At 40.8% G+C, this 19,313-nt stretch overlaps 2 protein-coding genes across 6 annotated transcripts; one reads left to right on the plus strand and one right to left on the minus strand.

The window, feature by feature from the left end:
- Positions 1-512: 512 nt before the first annotated feature.
- LOC133501036 (germ cell-specific gene 1-like protein) lies at positions 513-15,437 on the minus strand. Of its 4 annotated transcripts, XM_061820430.1 has the most exons (11): positions 15,360-15,437; positions 15,204-15,266; positions 13,130-13,234; positions 12,999-13,041; positions 12,775-12,870; positions 10,143-10,748; positions 6,267-6,449; positions 4,662-4,709; positions 4,422-4,574; positions 3,213-3,324; positions 513-1,803 (listed from the first exon to the last, which is right to left on the minus strand). In XM_061820430.1, the coding sequence occupies exons 6-11, from the start codon at positions 10,336-10,338 to the stop codon at positions 1,413-1,415; spliced, it is 1,083 nt and encodes a 360-aa protein (XP_061676414.1). In that variant the 5' UTR covers positions 10,339-10,748; positions 12,775-12,870; positions 12,999-13,041; positions 13,130-13,234; positions 15,204-15,266; positions 15,360-15,437; the 3' UTR covers positions 513-1,412. The 4 variants fall into 4 exon arrangements, with proteins under 4 accessions (XP_061676414.1, XP_061676413.1, XP_061676411.1 ...); XM_061820429.1 differs by having other exon boundaries at positions 12,775-13,041; XM_061820427.1 differs by having other exon boundaries at positions 12,999-13,234.
- Positions 15,438-15,962: 525 nt separating this feature from the next.
- On the plus strand, positions 15,963-18,714 carry isoc2 (isochorismatase domain containing 2). Of its 2 annotated transcripts, none has more exons than XM_061820432.1 (7): positions 15,963-16,104; positions 16,481-16,550; positions 16,721-16,845; positions 16,916-17,128; positions 17,202-17,272; positions 17,341-17,458; positions 18,532-18,714. In XM_061820432.1, coding segments are annotated over exons 2-7 (594 nt in total). In that variant the 5' UTR covers positions 15,963-16,104; positions 16,481-16,549; the 3' UTR covers positions 18,598-18,714. The 2 variants fall into 2 exon arrangements, with proteins under 2 accessions (XP_061676416.1, XP_061676415.1); XM_061820431.1 differs by lacking the exon at positions 15,963-16,104 and adding an exon at positions 16,282-16,354.
- The last annotated feature ends 599 nt before the right edge of the window (positions 18,715-19,313 follow it).

Below are 19,313 nucleotides of genomic sequence, written 5' to 3' on the forward strand. Positions count from 1 at the left end.
CCGCAAGGGTTTGTCGGCAGATGCAGTTTGTTACCAGCATCTGTTGCATTAAAAAAAGTATTGTTTGCTAGTTTTTATTGTGAATTTTTTAAGTTGATTTATTTCTGCACTTCATCTTAAAAGTAAAACTATATTACCCATTAAGTATTTTGAAATTGAGCTTCCTAGTGTGATTATACATGATACAAGCTATCAGTCATTCAGTATCTTTTGTTTCCTTTTGGTGCCCCGAAACCATCTGAAAGCTGAACGGTGGTATTCATTGTTTGAAATTTTTATAATTGGTTTATTCATTTCAATTTGGCAGGCTTGTTAATATTACTCTTCACAGTCGTATGCCAAATTTCCATGAATTTTTCAGGTCTGCTTAGCCGCATTGATGCTATCCGTTAGCTCATTTGACTTTTTTGCATTGTTAGCATCAAGCTAAGTGAACGATTTTAAGGCAAACCTGTGTGTTTGTTTCAAACACACAATGTGTAATTCCCTTTATTTCATGTCTACTTTGATTTGACTTAAAATGCGAGTGGCATTAAACAGGTTGAATCTTCGTTTTTGAGGAATTGTTCTGCCAAACTGTTGCTTTTGTGTGAAGTCAGTTGAGTTTATTGTTACCATAAAGTGTTCGTACCTCAAGGTTTTGCTCACTAGTCAACGCAAAAAAATTGCCTGATGACGACCTGTATCCCGAAAAACTCGTCACTCGAGTCAGTCATAGCTCAAGGCACCACTGTATACAATCTAATTTCTGGAGATGGTGCATCTGTGTTTTTGTGACCTCTAAGTTTTGATCACTTTATGAATTAAACCAGTGAAATCAATGAAGTTCTTCGCGACATACCAATTTATTATAATCCCCCTGTAAAGCCTTACAATATTTGAAAGGTATTCAACTACAACCACTGCAATGCTGTACTGTGAAACACTGTTAAATGAATATGTCTCAGAAAAAGAGCATTTTTGGCGTTGTAAAGATGGAATTTACGTCACAGTTTTTACCCGCGGAGACCGCGGTGTTGGGAGCAGACCAATATCATTGACTACTACTGTTGTCGATGCAGCCGTTGTGCCCATTGTTCCATCGTCCCTCCCTTGGATGAATGAGGAGTGTGATTCATGGCCTGCTACATGTGTAAAGTGCTTTGAGGTAACTTGTTATTGGATTTCGTTAGATTGCGTGGGTGCACCTAATGAAATGTCTGGTGAATGTAGATTATGTTTACATACACACGTTCCTTCCACGAGGCACTGAGAAAATCCTCAGAGAACATGAAACCCGGCGTTCCACTATGGCCTGTATTAGCTATGGTCAGACTTGATATGTATTGAGTTCAACCAAAAGTTTCTTTCACCTTCTCCGTGAGTCTCCAACTTGAGTTTTTAAAATCTTCGAGGTCTGGGGGTGCTGTCTTTCAGCAAGGGGAGTCCACTTTGTCCACAGGCCCCTCCATCTCATCCATCTCCCTCTCGCAGTCTTCACAACCCTCAGGTCCGCAGCCTCCCACTAAAACCAGTGTAGGCACATCCCCGTTGCCCACGCCCACCACGCTGCCGTTGGGGGCCCACGCCACGTCGATCATGCCTTCGGGACACTGCAGCAGGCCGCTGACGGAGTAGAAACCCCCGGAGCCTGCGCCGCCGGGCCCAGAAACCACCTCCTCATAGCAGGGTGCCCGGGCGGCAGCCCTCGCCTCCTCCAGGCGAAGCCTCTGTTTGCGGCGCAGCTCGATGATCGTTTTGGTGTAGGAGTTGAGCGTCACTACGGCGGCGCCCATGCAGCAGCTGAAGGACACCCAGGCGAGACTACGAGCAGAACAATTCCAAACATTAGGAAGCACTTCAAGCTTTGTCAGTTCTGGAAGAAAATACCAAAATGTAGCCTAAAATGGAGACACTTGCTGCTCATCCAACACTTGACCATTTGCTATTTTATCAGAATGAGGTACCATGGCTGCAAAATTTCAGGAAGTATACAATATTAATTCCATTTTCATTACCAATGGTGATTGGTTAGAATCAGTATAATTTGGTAATACTAAACAATCACAATTACTCAGTACATGCACGTCATTGATGTTAGCTAACATCACCTTCATCGTCTCTTGGCCCCTTCATACTAGAGGGTAGGTACAGTCTGTTTACCAGGAGTACTGCATACATTTTCACAAGTCACTGCGTCCCCAGCTTTCAAAAGGCCGCATATATCTGTGCTGATCCTCTCCCTGCACATGTTTCACATCGACAAGTTGGACATTTGCATTTAAGCACTGGGAGAAATTTAGCACATTTTAGGTTCAGCTTGAAGTTCTACCTGAAAGCTGAAATCCCCAACATTATAGGAGTAGTTCTTTCTCATGCATGTCTACTTTAATCTTACAATATGTGTTGACAACCTAAGCTCTCTGTGGATTTTGGAACACAACGAAGCTGTCAAATAATCAGGTAAATAGTGCAATGCTATTTGCTATTCTGTTTCTATAAAGTAAAGGCTTCAGATTTAGGTTGCGTTTATATACAGTAATTCATAGGGCTGAATTTGAGCAGTTGGTAAAGGCCTGATTGTGGGATGCTGATTGTCCTAAGCGAAAATCCTGTGGTGTGCTAAGAGGGATTTTTCCCTGCCAATTGACTGAAAATCATAATTGCCAAAACCTGCTCAATATTCATGTTGACAAACCCTTTATTGTGGTCAACGATGACTTGGGACAAGTTACAGACGATGTAATTGTAATGAGAAACTGCAGCTGTACCAGCTGAGTGGTTGTTTTTCCTTGGCCGTGGTGGTTTGTTGCAACTCAAATTAAAGGCAGGAGATAGGGACAGAAATGGCTCAATTTTTTAAAGATACCCCCCTCCTCCATTTTACTGAGTATTGGAAACAACCTCATTAGAGGGCCAGCCAAAGTTGGATGTTTTGGAGACAAGGTTAGAAAGAGCAGACTTAGATGGTTTGGACATGTTCAGAGCGAAGAGAGAGTGAGTATACTGGTTGAAGGGTGCTGAGGATGGAGCTAACAGGCAAAAGAGCGAGAGGAATACAAAGAAAAGGTTGATGGATATTGACGGGGAGGACATGAGGACTGTGGGTCTTAAAGAAGATGCACGAGATAGGGTTAGATGGGAAAAGATGACACGCTGTGGAGACCCCTAACAAGACAAGCCGAAAGGAAAAGTAGAAGAAGTATGTGTTGTTGTGTGTAGAAGCAACATACGCAAAAGACCAGCCATAGTCCCAGGACTGAGGCCTCCAGTCTTTGGGGCCCACAATGACTGTCATCTGGAAGACGGTCGTGTACATCATGTGGGCCACCATCCCGAGAAGACCTGGAGAAAAATAAAACTGCATTCAGCCAAGTGTAGACCCCCCACTCTGGTTGCATTGTTTTTTTCTTTTTTTTTTTTTTTTAAATCTCAAAATGGCTTCAGGCTTCTGTCACTGGTCCCAAATTACGGAATGACCTCCCGATGCACATTAGAGTATGCCATTCCATATACATTTTTAAAACCCATCATAAAAACAATTTTTACTCCTTGGCGTTCAACAGAGCTCGTTTTAAATATTTTTGACTTTGTTAGCGTGTCATTGTCTTTAGATTCTACTGTTCAGTTTTATTTTTAGATCTCCAGTTGTTTTTGAAGAACTTTTTCTAAGGGCAAAAAAAACAAATTCCTCTGACAAATGTGCAATATTTTCATTTGTTAGTTAGTCTCTTTGTAAGGAAGCAGGCTACTTTGTGGTTCATGGAGGGTGAGTTTAGGAATTGAAAGACCAAAACAATTGCATTCCAGGGTGAGGACACCTTGGTGATAACTGAGGAAAAAGAAAAAAAAATCATTCAATACACATTTTTATCAGGTTTTGCATCAAAATTGTATATGTTCTTCTTCAACGGAACCAGTATGTCTGTCATAACAATCCTGCTGACAAACCAACAAGAAAGAAAACCAAACAAACTTATTCTTCTCTATCTCCAATGGCACAGACACAAACTATGGATAGGTTTCCAATTACGCCATCTTGTGTGTCATGGAGGTCAAACAACACAGGTGATAGTTGAAGCGTGAAGTTTTTTTCTATCGTTACTTTATCCAATTTGTCTAAGGGTGATGGTGATGTCATTGGAAACCTATCCATAGATAAAAGTGAAAACTGTCCCTCGTGTTAGCTGACCACTTCCCTGTTTCCACAGAATGAAATAAAATGACAAGACCGCAACATTTTTCAAAAATTATTCATGGGCATATGGACTGTTCCAATTGTGACTCAAATGATAAAAAAAAAAAATAATAAATTAAGAAACTAGGTTCCTCTTCACACCCTACAAGGAATAGTAATGAAAAACAATTCTTCCTGACTTTGTACATTCTATAATTCATACTGACCGTGGTCATAACCTCAAATTCATCATGACAGTCCTCACCTGACAGCACAGTGCACATGGCAGCATAGGCACTGATTTTTAGCGAGTGCATTTCCTTGTGAGAGCACAACACTTCCAGCCACATTAGCAAGAAGCCCATCCCGAGCAGGCCGATGTACGTGAACTCCGATATGACTGACAGCCACAGTACACCTGCAGAAACGACAGCAAAGCAAAATGAATGAAGACTTCGGGGGGGGGGGGGGGGGGGTGTCTTAACAATGATTCATTTCATCCTACCTTGCGTCTCCCCTGGCGTCAATTCAATAAAGCTCCGGCATTTCTCCCCTAACCAACAAAAACAAAGATTTGTCATGATACAATTCAACATAAGAGGAACTGAAGCAAGTTTGTCCACTGACTATTATGTTCGGGAATCCCAGAGGCCCTAACTACTGGAAGTGATAAAAGGTCAATATTTTACCCATTAAGATTGAAATGATATATAAATACGTTGCCCGAAACAAAACAGCTGCAGCTCAATTCGAAAATCAAACTCAGATATCACGACACACATTGACACTTGTCATTCATTATTTCAAGAAAATAGAACACAGAGGTATTTTTCACTTAATTCTTCCGTTACCGTGCTCGTAACTGAATTTACTCAAATCACTGTCAGCGTCAGAGCACATCCGGGTGGGCATCAGGTCAACATTGGGGTGGATAATATTAGTTTTCTGTCAACAACTAACACACTAATCCATGTCCTGTACCAAAACGGGCATTCACATTGCCAGAAAATGCGAGCATGTGGTCGCGCTCGCTCTCTCCTACACACACAAATGTGCACGTGCGCAGAGAGTATGGAAGGCCAAGTTTGCAGTTTTCAAAAAAACAAAGATGCATTTTGTCAAATATGCATAATGTCAAGTGTCAGGATGACACAGTACATGAGTAAATTATCTTGAAAAAATAAAAATAAAATCATCAGACCTTTCTGAACCAATTTCCGGCTTTTAATTTGATATGCATGAAACCACCGGGTTCGAGGAAAAACAACCAATCAGTTTGATTTTTTTTTTTTATGGGGGGGGGACTGAAACAAATGGCCTTTTTATTTTCATTCTAGAGCATTTTGAGCCTTGCTGTTTGAAAATATGTTTCTCATAGCAGAGAATGAATTATAGTACAGTGCAGTGGAGGCCCAAATGTTAGGCCAAGTTTGAAAGAGGTCAGCTCACTTGTCATCATCAAAAGACACATACTTGCGTTGACAGGATGTGAAGTGACCATATGAGACTGCACAACACTTTTTTTCTCATTTTTATCACTTTCCGTTAGTAAATACAATTCATAGAGCAACACATGGATTTTAAAAATATTTACGGTTTGTCATGAAAAGGCCACATTGGGAAGAGGCGGGGGTGGGGGATCACTTTTGACTTATTTAAGGGCGGCCGGGCTCATTAATGCCCCCCATGATGCTGACACTGTCTCAAATTATGGGATGCTGGATGGATTTTCTGGCATTTGTTGCTGCCATCTAATGGTGGTGAATCGATACCTCCCTTGCAGCTTTTTATAATAATACATAAACTAGGAAAGAATCAAACTTGTAAAAATATTTTTTTCTGTTTGTGCAAAAAAAAAGCACTATATTCAAGAATGTGAATGCTGATACATTATGTAAAACTTTACTATGAACAGTACCAAAAATATAGATATTTTTTGCACATTTGGGGCCTTTTCAATTTTTCCTTCTTTTTTGTTTTATCTTTCTAAAATTCTTGAAGAAATGAGCCATAAAGTTAGAATTCCCATTCAATTCTTGCATATTTCAATTTATTTAGCAATATTTTATGGTCATGTGTTCAATAAAATTCCCTCCAGAGACCAGCTCACCATCACTGTGTTTCTCGCAGCTTTCCCAAAAGCCGGTGTGGAAGTATCTGAAGGCGAACTTGTCCTCGCCAGTCTCCCAGATGTAGTGAACGGCGTTGGCCAGCTGCCTTTGGCGGATTTTAGCCAACTCCTCGCGTCTGGCTGGAGACAGCGTACGGTTGAAAGGGTTTTGGGTCGGGCTCTCTGTGGGACGGCACACAAGTAGGGCAATGCTCACACACGGGGTTTTTGTGTTTGGACATTGTGGCAAAACATCAGACATGTTCACACTGGGACAGTTGCAGTGTGAATAATATGTGCCCCTGTAAGCTTGCTTTTCCTAACCTACAAAATCTATTTACAGTATTATTATTTCTGAGGCGGTGTCTCCTGAAGTTGCTTCACCAATTTGCGGAACTACTCACAATGTTTGACTCCATTTCACCAATCAAACCGTGCCCGGCACTCACATGATCGTACAAAAGTCTTCAAGGGCCTGCACCGGAGCAACGTTTTTCAAAATTCAAAATGGTGTGAATCTCTGCAAAAAACAATATCATACTGCACGCAGTCAGAAGAGGCACAACACTCCTAGACTCACTTTTAATATCTGTACAATGTATATACTGCAATGTGTACATTATAGACAATGGGGGAAGAAAACTGCTGTCATGTGCTGTCATCCTAAAAATGCCAACATTTTAGCCTTCAAAAACTCTACTTCAAACTTGAGAAAATTTTTTGCAGTTTTCTTTGGAATACTCTGACTGGTGAACCTATTTTTGCCCTTTTATGATTAAATGAACCAAGTCGGTGGCATGGTAATTCAGCTGGTAAAGCGTTGGCCTCATAGTTCTGAGGAGGTTCTGAGGTTCGATCCCGGCCCCGCCTGTATGGAGTTTGAATGTTTTCCCCGTGCCTGCGTGGGTTTCCTCTTGCAACTCTGGTTTCCTCCCACATCCCAAAAACATGCAACATTAATTGGACACTCTAAATTGTATGATTGTGAGTGCGACTGTTTGTCTCGATGTGCCCTGCAATTGGCTGGCAACCAGTTCAGTGTATATCCTGCCTCCCATCCCAGCACACCCCACAACCCTCGTGAGGATAAGCGGCAAAGAAAATGGATGGATGGATGAAGAAAGTCAATTTAAGGACAGTTCTTGTGCATATGTATGTACTGCAACTCCCATGATTGAAAGTGCTTTGACTTTCTTTAAGGACGCTCAGTGAGCACCTAGTTTCATCATCTGCAGCAAGCAGACACTACAAATGATCCTTTTCTTATAACTGAGGATAGACTTATATATATTTCAAGTGACTGTGCTACAAGTTGTGTAAAAAAAATAAAAAATAAAAAAAAAAATAAAAGAAAAACAAGGACCCACCACCTTTTGATTTCAGAGAGGCATTCGTGTTGGCAATGCCAAAACACGTCAATGACAATTATTCATCTTCAAGTGATCAACTAATTGATTCAATTTCTACATTATGGCTTCGATTCTATAAGTAGAATGGTTCCTTTGTTATACCCCCACCTCGCTCATTTTCATCGGACGACACCACCCATTAAAACTGGCTAATTTCGAGAAGCTTTAAATCACAGGTGTCAAACTCAAAGCTCAGGTGCCAGATCCAGCCCGCCACATGATTTTATGTGGCCCACGAAGGCATCATGTTTGTCACCTTCTCTGATTCTTGGTAAAATCTCTATTTACATTTTAAATTGTGATATCATCGATGATAACGTTGAGATATTGTAAGCATTTTTGTGTTACTAAACATAAACAACAGTTGAAAAAAAAAAACCCTTTACACTTGATTTCTGGTTCCAAAGCTAGTTCATAAATTTAATTTGCATAAATGATGGAGCGATTAAAGAATTTGATGGTTTCACGGTCATAATGCCCCTTTGAGGGAAAACCGTAACTATGATGTGGCCCATCACAAAAATCAGTTTGACACCTCTGCCTTAAATGATTATGTAAAATGTTAATGTAACACATTGGAATTAATTTAGATTTAAATAAATATTATTTTTCAAATCACAGTATATCACCATGAAAGTAATTGGATTATTTTGTTGTGATAGAATGTATCGATGTACAGTAATATTATAGCGTCCAAAACAAATTTCCCTCTCGAATAATAATAATGTCTATCCTATCTTTTCTCAAATCTCATAGGGATACAAACCACATCCAGGGATGTAGCAGTGATTTTAAGCCAACAATGTACACTGCAAGAAGTACATCCTGTACTCTACAAGTACGTACCATACAGTGTGGTCCTGGTTGATTCCTTTATGCTGTTAATCCCATTGTGAATTTAACATATCTGGTGGGGAAAATGGTGCCCACAGTGGACTGTGTAGATCAGATTAAAGTAATCCAGAATTAAAAGTGAGCTATAGGTAAAATGAGATTTGATTAAAAAAACACAAAGGACAATGAGTTTTTAATGACGCCTGACACTTATCCACATGGATTATTTCCAGGTATCGGCAGTGTACTGCAGTGACGCAGTAGATAGATGGAAGATTTGCCTACAAGTGTAATCACAGAAATGCCGACAGCCAGTGCTTCTAGTAAAGCAGACAGAAATGCAATTTGACTACTAATTACTGCGCGCTAGAAACGTAATCCACTCACTGGAGTGTGTAATCAACAAACTGAATGGCATTGTGAGAAACACTTTCAATCTCTTGTTTTTGTGCCAAAAATTCATGTTCAAAATTCATGCGGAGAATCACAAACGGGATACATGCAGATTCGCATGCGCAATACCAGGAAGACGCGATCACGTGACTGTTTTGATTCCCAGTGGCCCCAGCATAAGGTACAGTACAGAATCAGGTCCAACACAAGAGAGATATTAATTATCACTTTGTGAAGATTGCAATACTATACTAAAATAATGATCGACACTGTGTGTACAGTATACAGTAATTACTGTGGTAGTTTTTTTGTTTGTAAAACCGCATTGTATTATACTTGGTTGAAGGTTACCGTCTGACTGGGGAATATATTTGACAGACAATCTTATGACATTTTAAAGCACAAGAAACATTTTTTTTTTAAATCATACATCTCTAAAAAAAGCACTACCACACAGTAATAGTTCCATCAAAATACAAAAGTATTTTGTGTTAAAATATAGGAAGACAAAAACAAAGATTTGCTTGTTACTAGGGATAAATGAAAATTGCTTGAAGTACATGACTTCCACAACCTTTTTTTTTTTTTTTTTTTTTTATAAATCAAAAGAAAACTAGATTTCACAACAAATATTACTGCATACTGTTACAAGAAGCTATTGAGCTTCAAGTAAAAGGAAAACTGCAATATAACTTGTAGCGCATACTTTTACAGTCCGTAAAACTCGTAAATCCATAACCATGATAATATATATATATATATATATATATATATATATATATATATAACAGGTGAAAAAAAAAACTTTACACTTGATTTCTGGTCCAAAGCTAGTTCATAAATTTAATTTGCATAAATGATGGAACGATTAAATAATAATAATATATATAATAAAATAATAAACTCATGTAACTATTTGGCTACAAGAATAGAACATTCCCTGTTTTTATTTCAGCGACTTTTCAAAAAACATTTATTCAAGAACCAGTATTATATAAATTGTACTTCCCCTGATTATATTCAATTACAGCTAATTCCTTTTTTTAATTATATTATCTTTTTGTGTCCATTTTTAACTCAAATTACTGAAAACTGTTCATTGAGTGCTACATTAATAGCAATGACAATTAAAATGGAGCATTATCTTTGTAAAAACTATAATTGTATTAGATGTAATTGTATGTGATAGTGCGGACATCATATAGCCGAAAATACTGCATGAAGTATGAAAATCAGGTACCTGTGGTGTAAGGCTCGCTGTTGTTCTGCCCGCAGTTCTTCATCTTGACGGGCGACAGGCAGAGGGGCTTGACCACCTTGTGGGTGCCCTCGCACCAGTACGAGGTGCACAGGGCCAGGATGGAGAGCGCCAGGGCCAGAGAGGTCAAGGTCAGGGAGAGCAGGGAGCGAGAGCGACGCGACATGCGCTCCGACATGGCCGAAGCGGTGGCAGGGGGGCCAAAGGCACCGGGGCAGGGCGGGAGACGAATGCCGCACGCAGCGTGGCGGGTACGGGGGAAAAGAGGGATGGAAGAACAGATGCTTCCGGAGGGGAGGCGGGTCGGGAGGTGATGAGCTGCCAGGTTTAATAAACCGTGTAGCAAAGATGAATGTGACGTAACCGCGGGAAAGTGATTAAAAGGGGGAGGCAGGAGAGGAAGATGCTCTCAAGTTGATGCATGTGCAGGCAAACAGATGGAGGTAAAAATGGACAAGAGGAGATTTCCGAGGGTCACATAAGCAGAGGACTGCAGGAGCCTGGAAAGCTTGCTTTGAGTTCTGCGGTTACCTAACCCGGGGCCTTTGTCAAATCTGCCAGGAAGAAGATGGGCCACTGCGCCTGAGCCTGAGAAAAGAAAACAAGAACTGGAATGTGTCTGCTAAGTAAAGAAAAATGACAAAGTATTTTCTCCAAACAATGTCCATCCATCCATTTTCTTAGCCGCTTATTCTAAGACAACACACAGTAGCCAGATATCGAAAAAGATAAGATAAAAATCAAGCATTTGTCTATTTAACTCTTTCCCTTTCAGTTGTTCTTTTCTTGACTTTCAGGATACACATTAGCATAGCCTGCACTAAGACAAGTGTGATGAGTGTTGTAAAGTAACAAAAGTTAATGTTGGCGTATGCTCTGATATGAATATAGTTGTTACCTGCGCATTATGTGACACGACATTTCAGTGATGAAAAGTGAGCTTCATTTTGAGCTGCTACTCTTATTTCTGGCCATCAATCCCACGATCCTGCCAGCATGAAAATTTCAAGACCAGCAGCAATTGGAATAGTCAAAGCTAGCAAGGCTAACGGCCACCAACATCCGACATTCGTACTCCCGGATCATCACAGATGGCAGCAGATTGGCAAGTCTAAAACCCTCTGTAAATTGGCCAACTGGATGACAAGATGCCCCAAAATTCAGGAACATAGGAAGAGTGGCTACCGTGAAGTCATTTTGCCACCACCCATGCCAGGCAACAACAACCACAATTGTGAACCCCCTACCCACACATACACATAAATAAAGAACCTCCAGACTGAAATGTTAAAACCAAAGAAGCCTTTTGGGTTAAAAAACAAAAAAATGTCTTCAACAAACGAAAAAAATCCAGTTAACTGGATTGAACCTTTGCCGGTCTTTTGGCAATGCATCCTCTCCTCTCATGTATTTCTTTACTTTTGTTAAACATGCCTTGTACTTTCTCCCAACTTCTCAATTAAGACTCCCAGACCTGCTGCTCATTCTGGTTAACGCTAGTCCCTGAGGCCAAAAAAGACAATAAGAAATTATGGTTTTAGCGCTAATCAAAATTTGGCCTAATCCCTGCCAATCTGTAATCTGTTGGTGCTTTTAGGTGTTTCCAACCCTGACATTCTGAAACACATTGTGGCATAACCTTTTTGGGAACGTTTCTTTTCTTTTCTAACACAACGTATACTGTAGTTAAAATCTGCACTTTTTTTTTTTCATTTTTACTGTATATTATTTAACAGGCGGCACGGTGGAACAGCTGTAAAGCGTTGGCCTCACAGCTCTGAGGACCCGGGTTCAATCCCGGTCCTGCATGTGTGGTGGAGTTTCCATGTTCTCCCCGTGCCTCCGTGGGTTTACTCCAGTTTCCTCCCACATCTAACAAACATGCAACATTAATTGGACACTCTAAATTGCCCCGACGTGTGATTGTGAGTGCGACTGTTGTCTGTCTCCATGTGCCCTGCAATTGGCTGGCAACCAGTTCAGGGTGTACCCCGCCTCCTCCCCGTTGACAGCTGTGATAGGCTCCAGCACTTCCATGACCCTTGTGAGGATAAACGGCTAAGAAAATGGATGGACGGATTATTTAAACAATGACAATTCCGATGTGATTGATAACCGAAAAAACTGAAACTGACCACTTGGACAATCCAATGAGAAGCAATTTCAAATCTTGCAACAAAACATGTTTTATAAAGAATGCGGTCTTGATTTAATTAGTATTTGAAATTAAACGTTGTGTAGAATTGTAACCATCTAAGGTAACCAAAATACAGTTAGTATGATGTAGTCCACTTCCACGCCCCCGCCCCAAAAAAAGCCCTAAATTTATTAGCATATAGTAAAACGAATAACTCTCAACAATTTCAAAAAAAAAAAAAAAATCACTTTTAGTTATTTACTTAACCCTTAATGTTTGACAAATTTGCTGTTGCTGCCTTTAAGAAAATGATGATAAATACGGTTTCTATCATCTATCACCTGTCATGCATGACAAACTATGACAAAATATTGTTCAAGTATTTTACAAAATGCTTTTGTGGGAATTGGTGAAAAAAAAAACAACTTAAATATTCAAAGATTAAGCAAATTTTACCACATAGTGGTAATTACTTACCTTATCCGGCAGTTGAGGTTAAACTCGAGGTAAACAAAATGTCATCCAGTGTTCACTGCTTGGAGTGGACCGGCCATTGAGTCCTTGCTCATCTTTCTGAATGGAGAGCATTCAAGTCAAAAATAACGTTCATCCATCTTGAACGAAATTCCCCGCAACGCGATGGTGTCTTTCGCTCATTATGTAGCGTTCCTTCCTCCAGGATGAGCATCGGTGACCCTCACCTCTGCAGCTGCAGTCAAGCCTTCCACGGCCGCCTCGTTAATCCTCAAGGCCAATAGTAAAAGATGCGGTCGGGCTTCTCGTCTCCACGCCACTCGACTGTCTTTCTTAGGAATTTATGTCACAAACTCACCCTGATTCATGTAATCCCTCTAAATCCATCTGCTACGGTACTTGCCCCCTCGCTCCTCCTATGGTGAACCCTTCCACCGGGAAGTTCCTCCGGCTACCTTCACCTCTAAAAACATTACAGTGGATTAATTTGTAAACCACACGATTGAGAATGATAGCAATTTTTCATTCCATTCCACCATTGCGTCTCAGGTCCAAAAATAAACATGGCAAACGTGTATATTATGTTGATCATTTATTTAGAGTATATACAACAAACAGTTTTAGCCTTGATGTTAAAACAGGCATAATATTAAAAAATGTTTGCACTATCATTTCTGTGACAAGTAAGGTACAGTTTCCATTTATGACCCCCGATTTCTTGTTAGGCTGAAATGACAGTTTGTTGCTGTCTCATGGAAGTGAGCCATCTTGAACAAACTCAATGCAGCGGTTGGCTTTCGTGCAGTGTTTCATCCCTCTTCTGCAAATGAATGGCTCTTGCTTCCATAACAAGTCAATTTTAAATACTCCAAGTGGACAAATTATGGAGAATTTCAGGTTTCAACAGGGCTCTAAAGAGGGTGAAAAGTGGTGCCTTTTTTTTTTTTCTTTTAAACCCTTGGGGTCTTTTGAGCAAACCATGATACCGACACCTATTTCAATTTATGGAAAATTCTCACAGTGTTTCCACTAAATTGGAGGAATTAGGATGCAAAACTAGAATCAACCCCAAGCTTGAGATTTACAATAATGCAGAACCAGTTTGTTGTCACTGCCAAAGCACTGAAAGAGAAAACAAAAGTTTTTAACAGGTGACCCAAGTCATGAAGTGGAAGCAATGAGATGCTCACATTACAGTTCATCATCTTAAGTCTGCCTTTTTCCATCTTCTTAATTCTCCATATTCTTGCTTTGCTCTTTTTTTTCTACCTGGACTTTAACCAGAAACCAAGGATTTTTGGCAGAGAGCTTGACTCTTCTGGCGCCCTCTGCTGGTCCAGCCTGCTGCTTTTACATATACAGTGCATGTCTACTTAAGTAGTATTTACAATTCCAAGTTAGCACATTTGAGAACAATGCATGTTAAAAAAAAAAAAAAAAAAACGACAGTCATCTCCAACGTACATGAAGCGTCTCTCCGACAGACGTTTTTTTTCCTTTTTCTAATATGCATTGTTCTCAAATGAGTCCAATGCATATTTAAAAAAAGAAAATAAACTGTCGGTCACACAGAGGTTTACCGAAGTTCAACATGTGGCCACAACGCGCTTCCGTGTACGGGGCCTGAAGCCTATCCCAGCGGTTTATTTTCTTTTTTTTAAATAGGCATTGGACTCATTTGAGAACAATGCATATTTAAAAAAAAAACGTCTGTCACAGAGAGGTTTACCGAAGTTTAATATGTGACCGCAACGCGCTTCATGTACGGAGGAGTAGACTGTCTTTTTTTTCCTTCCAAGCATAGTTATTGAATCCTAGTTTGTGTAAAACCAGGGGTCATTTATTTAAATATTGGTATTTGTATTGAAAAAAATCTGAGTGACTCCATCACTCTGTGGAATTTATTCTTGATTGACAACAGATCCAGCAACAAAGTATTTGTATGCATCCAGACTTTTCTACACTTTCAAACTCTTCCATGTAAATCTCGACGACTTACTCACCAGATACATGTGAAGACCCAGTTGTCCAAAACAGTGGAAACTGGCTAATAGTCCAATTTCTTATTGGCGAAAACATCGACTTCAGCATTAAATAAGGGTCCTCTATGCCAAGTGTCTCTCATTTTTCCACATACCTTCGTTTATTATCACCTTCTAAATGTTTCACGATATCGGACAAAACTCTGGGCGTCGTGCTATAAATATTATTATTTTCGTGCCGTCTCCAGCCATCTTAGCATTGAAGAATGCTTTGCTTGACCGACACTTCTGGCCAGTGACGTGATTTGATGACGTAGGTGCACGAGCTCTATTGTATATGGTGTACTTAAACTTCTGGTTTCAACTGTATTTTGAATCTGAATTATGGTTCTGGCCTATGGATGTAGTTTATCTTCAAATGATTGTAAAAGCAGTGTTATTGGTACTCACATCAAAGAGAATGCCCACTTCTTGGTCCGGTGATGGCGCAAACGACTGGTTAACGTAGATGAACTGTGATGAAATACAGGTGCCAGTGTTGCAATGATGTGAGTGCGGACTCACCGTGTCCGCATCTGCAATGTGAACGCTAAAGTGGTGGCTTACCAGTTGTTCATTAGCATCCATCTTGAGGAAGCGAGAAATGAACTGAGAAAGAGACTGCACTGTCCTGCTCCTGTCCACGGCCCATTTCTTTGTTTTCATGATGGGGGTGTCCCCTACTGCCTTCAAGAGGACATCAACTACACATTGAATGAAGAGAATATCAAAATAATCAAATTAAAAAAAAAATATCACGGCGGCGGGAAGCAACAAAGTACAAATATTTTGTTACATGTGTTTGAATGTTCAAGCAGATGGTCTTATTTTTTTAACCACGCATCTGTACTCCTGTGCAAGTGTGGGTGCTTTTGCTAACTTTTTAGTAAAATTATATATCCTAAAACTGCTCTCTCGACAGTGGATTTGACAGTTTAACGCAATGTTCAACATTTACTTGTGACATTGTTTTTAAGTCCTTTTGTCTAAGGTGTAATTACAACAGGCAACCTCATAAATTAATCGAAGGGTTTTGTATGAATATAATACTGAACAGAGGTACTATAGCTATGTAAATATTAGCATTTGCACTAAATCTACACATGAACAACATACACGCTCATTGGTCAGGTACCAAAAAAGTAACAATCCGATTGGTCGTCACTGAAAAACAGTTGACGTTCACGAACCCGGAACAAGTTTGTCCCCCACGGCTTGACTATTGATTGTGATACCCGAAATTTGCAGCCGTGTATTGTACACACTTCCTTACTTTTTTTCTTCTCTTCATTTGTCGCTGATTCTTCGGGAGGTGAGTGTAACTCCTCTTTTTGCGCGTCTGTGGGCGATTCGGCGTTGTCAGACATCTTGTGCAAAACCTGGCCTTTGAAATTTCGGTTCCCATCCACCGGACCTCACGAGATGAGTCGTCTCCCGCTATTGGTTTATAGAAACGTCGATCATTACGACACGTAATCCGATTGGTCGTGTACAATACATGGCAGACAAGAAAGTCTTGTCTTCTGTCTCCACTGTGCACTTTCGCCTTCGAGCTGGCGAAGGTCTGTTATTTTTGCTCATTGCTGTTTCTTTTTAAAAATCACCTCTTAGGCTTCCTTTTGGTTTATTATGCCGTTTAATCAGTTTTTAGATGGAAGTAAATTGTATATTTTTTTTGTTTTGCACAGGTGGTGGTGTCACATGAGGACAGTTCAATAGTGGAACTTTAAGCAGTGGTTTGCTGACAATCAACAACAAGTAAGTCACCTTGGGTTGGCAGGTTTATTATTTCTTTTGTAGCCCCGTGGTTATCATTCCCTCTCCAAACTGTACTACGTGGATGAATCAGAGAGCATGTCACTGAGTATTCACTGTCTAAACATTCTACCAACCAACTAACATGCATGCACATCCTGTAATGTTATCAGTGGCAGGCATCGGCAGGCTCTCCACCAAGGATGCGGTGCTCCTCCTGTGTGACATGCAGGAGAAGTTTCGACCCAACATCTTCCAGTTCACCAACATCGTCAGCAACGCGGCCCGATTGCTACAGGTCGCCACTCCCACCTTGTACCTTAAAACCGTCCTTGACCTTACCTCACCTCACCGCCCGGTTCTGTTAGGCCAGCAGGGTTCTGGGGATCCCTGCCATCCTGACGGAGCAGTACCCTAAAGGCTTGGGCCCCACGGTGCCAGAGCTCGGAGCGGAGGGCGTGACGGCTTATCCTAAAACGTCGTTCACCATGATGATAGAGGAGGTGGAGAAGCAAATGCAGGCGCTGGGGAACCCCAAGCAGGCCATCCTGTGTGGCATAGAGGCGCACGCGTGTATTGCGGTAACAGCATTGCCAGCTTGTTTAGTAAATGACTGACAAGCTCTCCTTTGACTCACCTTTGCTCTATTCACAGTGTACGACATTTGACCTGCTGGAAAAGGGAATAGAGGTCCACATCGTGTCCGACGCCGTCTCGTCGAGGAGGTAGCCCCTCACGCGACGCCGTCCTCCACGTTCCCCCGACTGAATGCGTGCGTTTTCGTTCCCCACAGTCAGACAGACCGCTTGTTCGCACTGTCCCGACTGAAGCAGAGCGGCGCCTTCCTCACCACCACCGAGGCCGTCCTTCTGCAGCTCGTCCAAGGCGCCAAACACCCCAACTTCAAGGAGGTGCTTATTTTTCACATTACCAGCCACATTAGGGAAAATGAAAAATCAAATGGGAACCAAATCAACACAAGAGGCAGATGAAAAAGCAATGTCGCTCTGTCTCCCTGGTTATTATTGATCTATTACTGTATATATACAATGGCTGAAATGAGTATTCAACACATCACCATTTTTCGCTCGTGCACGTGACGCAACCATTATCACTGCACCATATTGACGATTTTTTTCCCGATGGATTCCGTCCTCTTTTTTTTTTTTTTTTTTTCAATCATAGTTAATGAATGAGAGTTTGTGTAAAACCAGGGGTCATTTATTTAAATATTGGTATTTGTACTGAATACTAGCTGAACAGATCGATGGGTTCCGGCAAAGGTTAACGTGTGGCCGAACACGCTTCATGAGCCATCAGCCCGTCACTATGTAGGATTTATTCCTGATTGAGAACAGATCCAGGAACAAAGTATTTCTATGCATCCAGACTTTTCTACGCTTTCAAACAATTCCGTGTAAATCTCGACGACTTACTCAGCCGATCCATGTTTAGATCAGTTGTCCAAGACAAGTGGAAGCGAACAGTCCAATTTCTCATCAACGAAAACATCGACTTCGGCATTAAATACGGGTCCTCTCTGCCAAATTTATCAAATTTTTCCACGTACCTTCGTTTATTTTCACCTTCTAAATGTCTAACGGTATCAGACAAGAGTCCGGGCGCCGTGCTATCAGACATATTTTCGTGTCGTGTCCAACCGACTTAGCATTGAACAATGCTTTGTTAGGCCGGCAATATGGCGACGTAAACAAACGTCACTTGATTTTATGACGTAGCTGCACGAGCTCTATACTGCCAAAGGTGGTATTGACCGGCAAATTCTACTAGATCTTGGGAACAACTGACATACAAATAAGATCAGAAAATTATGTTGTGTGTAATAATTGTAATATTGCAGTCGTAGTTTGCAGGAAGCACAACTTTAATATTGTGTACCCACTGTTGTGGGCCCTTATTCTACACGGGGCTAGTTGCCATCATTATTCTTCATATTACTGATGAATATTCTGTCGACCACCAGATTCAGCAGCTGATGATGCAGCCATCCCCTGACACCGGCCTCCTCGCTTACTTCAGCGCGCTCTAAAAAGGAAAACAGAGGGAAGCTTCAGTCATACTTGGAAAGTACATGGAATTCCATAGCCATCAAACATACTAAGTGCTTCAATAAATGGATGCTGTATTATTCATGGAATATGTGTGTTCGTGTCGTACTAATGTGGAAAGCCATTTAAAGAATTTCATTAATATCCTTCATGCGGAGTGCGGTACTTCATCCTCACTAGTAAGATGCACTACGGTATATCACTACACTTGCATAACATCTGTTTTACAATTAACATTTTTTTTCCCCCAGTATTTTATGACATTTCATTCTTGTTGACATCCCTGCTCTACATGTGAACTGCTAAATAGCTAGTAGAAGCTTAAAATGTCACTTCTCAAATAGTCCAGGTTTTGCCTCACTAATAACTTGTAGTTGTCGTTGCAGTATGCCAAGGTTATCTTAATAGTGAAGAGAAAGTGTACCTGTACATGGCATATTGTATAAATGCCCCATCAAGGCATGATATCCAAATTAAGATCCACATATTTGTTCCTTCTATGCTCTCACAATTTTGTGTCCGAGTGTCTCTCACTGTTGTTGTTTCTTTTTCCAGTATCGTAATGATGTAGGAAAACCTGAACATTTTAACAGCACAACTACACGTTACCAGTGAGGCAGAACTGCACTGGTTGACATCTGTGTGCTGCTAGGGCTGTAAAATTTGACGAGTTAATGTCTTGCCATAAAATGGTATG

This window comes from Syngnathoides biaculeatus, chromosome 5 (genome assembly GCF_019802595.1).
Source record: "Syngnathoides biaculeatus isolate LvHL_M chromosome 5, ASM1980259v1, whole genome shotgun sequence".
Classification (NCBI taxonomy): domain Eukaryota; kingdom Metazoa; phylum Chordata; class Actinopteri; order Syngnathiformes; family Syngnathidae; genus Syngnathoides; species Syngnathoides biaculeatus.

Coding starts and splice junctions, on each gene's coding strand:
- LOC133501036 (XM_061820430.1), bottom strand. CDS start 10,338: ATGTCGGAGCGCATGTCGCGTCGCTCTCGCTCCCTGCTCTCCCTGACC. Junction 3,325..4,421: donor CATGTGCACTGTGCTGTCAG/GTGAGGACTGTC, acceptor ATTTTTCTCCAG/GTCTTCTCGGGATGGTGGCC. Junction 1,804..3,212: donor GACTATGGCTGGTCTTTTGC/GTATGTTGCTTC, acceptor TTCTGCTCGTAG/TCTCGCCTGGGTGTCCTTCA.
- isoc2 (XM_061820432.1), top strand. Junction 16,846..16,915: donor ACGCGGCCCGATTGCTACAG/GTCGCCACTCCC, acceptor CGGTTCTGTTAG/GCCAGCAGGGTTCTGGGGAT. Junction 17,129..17,201: donor AGGCGCACGCGTGTATTGCG/GTAACAGCATTG, acceptor CTCTATTCACAG/TGTACGACATTTGACCTGCT.